The sequence below is a fragment of the Musa acuminata genome, chromosome BXJ1-9 (genome assembly GCF_036884655.1).
Source record: "Musa acuminata AAA Group cultivar baxijiao chromosome BXJ1-9, Cavendish_Baxijiao_AAA, whole genome shotgun sequence".
NCBI classification, from domain to species: domain Eukaryota; kingdom Viridiplantae; phylum Streptophyta; class Magnoliopsida; order Zingiberales; family Musaceae; genus Musa; species Musa acuminata.
The window spans coordinates 43385481-43388743 of NC_088335.1; the positions used below are offsets into that span (position 1 = coordinate 43385481).

Below are 3263 nucleotides of genomic sequence, written 5' to 3' on the forward strand. Positions count from 1 at the left end.
GCATGTGCCTCCATGTGCTGCACCAGCACCACCCCCTTCCCCTTGCTCCTCCCATTTCTGAGCACAGATCATATGGAAGAGTGTTGCCAAAAGCCTCGGGAATGGCCCTGGGGCTGGGGGGAGAGGGGGGGGTGGGGGTCTCTGCTCTTGGGCCCTGCTGCTTCCCTTCTGTCCATGGCTTGTGTTGCCTCTTCAACACTGGGGGTGCCTCCAAACCTTTCCCTCTCCACCATTCAATTATTTTAGCTTGTGGGCTGCCCTCCATATGTCTCAAAGGACTGCTCTCAGATGGTGAGCCAGTCTCCTGGGGTTTAACTGGAGAGTGGTAAGAGATGTTATCTTGGCCATTCTGCCCTCCTCCACTGAGTCCTTAAATGGAGGCTACCCTCCCTCTTCTCCTCCCATCATTTGAAGCTCTCCAAGGAGCTACAAGGTAATCCAAACCTCTGTTACTATCTTCCCCCATCTCTGCCCTCCTACTGCATCTTCTTTCTCCGTTGGTGAGAACTGTCTGTTTTGCTATCTGCAGTAGCCACCTTTCTTTGGGTCGGACATGGAAGAGAAGAGAAGCAAGAGGAGGCGCGCCTGCTCGCCCGAACCAAACGCTGTAGTCTACGCCGGCTTCCCATGCAAATATGTCGGCTATCTCCTGCCAGCTCTCGCGAGAGCCACCTCCGGTGCTAAAGAACAAAAGATCGAACAGGTGGTGCGGTTCCAAGTCGACATGGCGCTGGTGCTCTCGGCCACTGGGTTCAAATGGAGCCGCGCCTTGAAGCACAAGCTCGAGCGCAGCGATCACATAATCGAGCTCCAGCGCCACCCCATCGCCGACAGCATCGATTCAAAGCTTCAGCTGTTTCTGCCTCCCACCGTCGTCGTCCCTCGGCCTCTGTCTCTGTCTCTTGTTAGGCCAAAAAGCCTGAGCCGGAGGAGTTACATTAGCTGCAGCAACAACAGCGTCAGAGGGGACGACGAGTTCAGCCGGCGCATGCGAGCTCTGCAGAGGATTTTGCCCGGCGGCAGCGAGATGCGTCCGAGGGAGCTGCTGTCGGAGGTGAAGAGCTACATGGTGTGCCTGCAGCTGCAGGTGAACATCCTGAGGACTCTTGTGGAGATCCACTGAGGGCTACCTGCGTGGAAGAAGGATATATGAGTGTCAACATACGTACCCCTCAAACTGTAATCTCAGCAATGTAGCATGCATGCATGTCATCTTGTGATCATAGGTTAAGAGCCTTCAAAGTAGTAGCTTTATGTGGTGGTAATGCTACATATCAACCTATCTCAGGTCATGCAATCATGACAACATTAATCACATTACACCCAAAAGAAAAGAAGAAAGCTCTCTGTATTCATTTTAAGAATCAGATTTGATGTTTACATAAATAGAAAAAAAAAAAAAAAAAAAAAAACATATTTCATGCTATCTAAATAAGGAAAGTTATTATTTTTTCTATCATTCTTTCTGTTGCTCTCTTCCCCACTTTATCTTTCCATAAAAGGATACTAAATTTTAACTTTTTTGTCCACACTAAATCACAAGAGATACCAAACAAGCAGAGATGAAAACCTTGATACCAATCTTCCACCACCTGATGATAGCATTCACATATACACATGATCTGAGTAATATACATAGTTCTGATATTAAAGTTATGTGAGAGAGGAACAAGAGAAAATACTAACTGAAGTATATTCAGGCTCAGTCTCACACACTTTCATTTCTTACATCTTACTGATGTGAGAAAGAGGAGGGAGGTAATATTTACTGAAACCTGTTCAAGTCTACTGCCACATTCTTAATGAGGATCCATCAGATCACCAGACGATGATTGATTCAACCAGGCCAACAGCCTCCAGAGCAGTCGGTTGCGCTTCTTGGGTTTGTTCGATAACTCCATCTCCGATATTCTCACCATCTCCCACATAACCTGCACATCCTCGTATCCACACATTTGAACATCATTTTGGAGCTTTATGATTCCACCACCTGATGCAAGGCCACAAAGGTGTTAGCTTCTCTGTGGTTTGCAGACCAAGAACAAGGTAACTGAAAATAACTCATGAAAATCTCTTATAAAGTATATGACAATATACAGATCTATTAATATCTGAGGTCAGTTTAACATTGGACTGAACAATATTCTTCTTCTACAAGTCTTTACCTATAAAGTCCTGATTAGATTTCATTAAATTCTAGGTATTGTACCGAGGGATGTATGTCATGTAACTATAATCATTTAATCGTATCGACCATTATCACTAAAACAAAGCTCATCACCCTGTTAACTAGTCTTTTCTGATTTTAGGTGATTTATGCAAATGTTGAATATTGTCCTCAAACCAGATTGTTCATGTTTGGTGTTTTAACTCTTTTACCTCTCATGGATTCAAGACAACATTGTTCCACCCTCCTATTGTTCTTTTGTAATTAGGAAAAGGCTGATTCATTTCATTCTGAAATCCATAGCATGGACTTCCACAATGTGCACAAATACAAGAGGGCAGAAATAATCTGAGTTAAAAAGCTGCAAAAAAAGGTCATAATATTAAGTTGTTTTTTTTTTATTTGCAATCTGGGTAAACAGGATTTAGGTCACAGAATAGTCTCTTGTTTGAACAAGTAAGACTGCATGCTTCAATCCTTATCAAACACCAGACTGGCAGGGGTGTCATATGAGACATCCCTAGACCCTAGCTTTAGGCATAATGGACTTCTATGAATTGATATGCAACACGAATCTTACAAAAGTTACTACTACTTAGGGATCAGGATCAAGCTTGGTGTGATCAAATACCACAATCGTCTACATGGAATTTGGAGTCTAGCACTAAATCACAAGAAAAATGAACTCCTGTATAAAGAAAGGCAACTATGCCACTTCCGCTGCAGAATGTTCTTCTCTTTTCTTTTGTTGTATAATTTTACTTTTGATACAAGAGCCCTACACCATGGAGATCCACCTCTCTTCCTCTTGACATAAAACATTTAATGATAGAAAGATGAACAAGCAGATGATAGGCTATACAGTAGAAACTATCCTTCGTACCGAAAGACCATCCCGTTGGCAATTAAACAAACACATCATCTCTGAAACAAGCAAGATGAAACACTATGAACTAAGTCCAGGCCAACAGTCTTGTTCCTGAACCATCTCAATTAAATACTATTGACAAACCATATCATCTCATTAATAAGCTTGAATCATTTGGGTGATTCATGACTTGCACCATCAGAGTGACCTCAGTTCTCATTAGTTTGG

The 3263-nt window shown here is 43.2% G+C and overlaps 1 protein-coding gene across 1 annotated transcript; it reads left to right on the forward strand.

Moving 5' to 3' along the window:
• Positions 1 to 553: 553 nt before the first annotated feature.
• Positions 554 to 1123, forward strand: LOC103998720 (transcription factor bHLH146-like). The gene has a single exon (XM_009420274.3). The coding sequence runs from the start codon at positions 554 to 556 to the stop codon at positions 1121 to 1123; it is 570 nt and encodes a 189-aa protein (XP_009418549.1).
• Positions 1124 to 3263: the final 2140 nt, after the last annotated feature.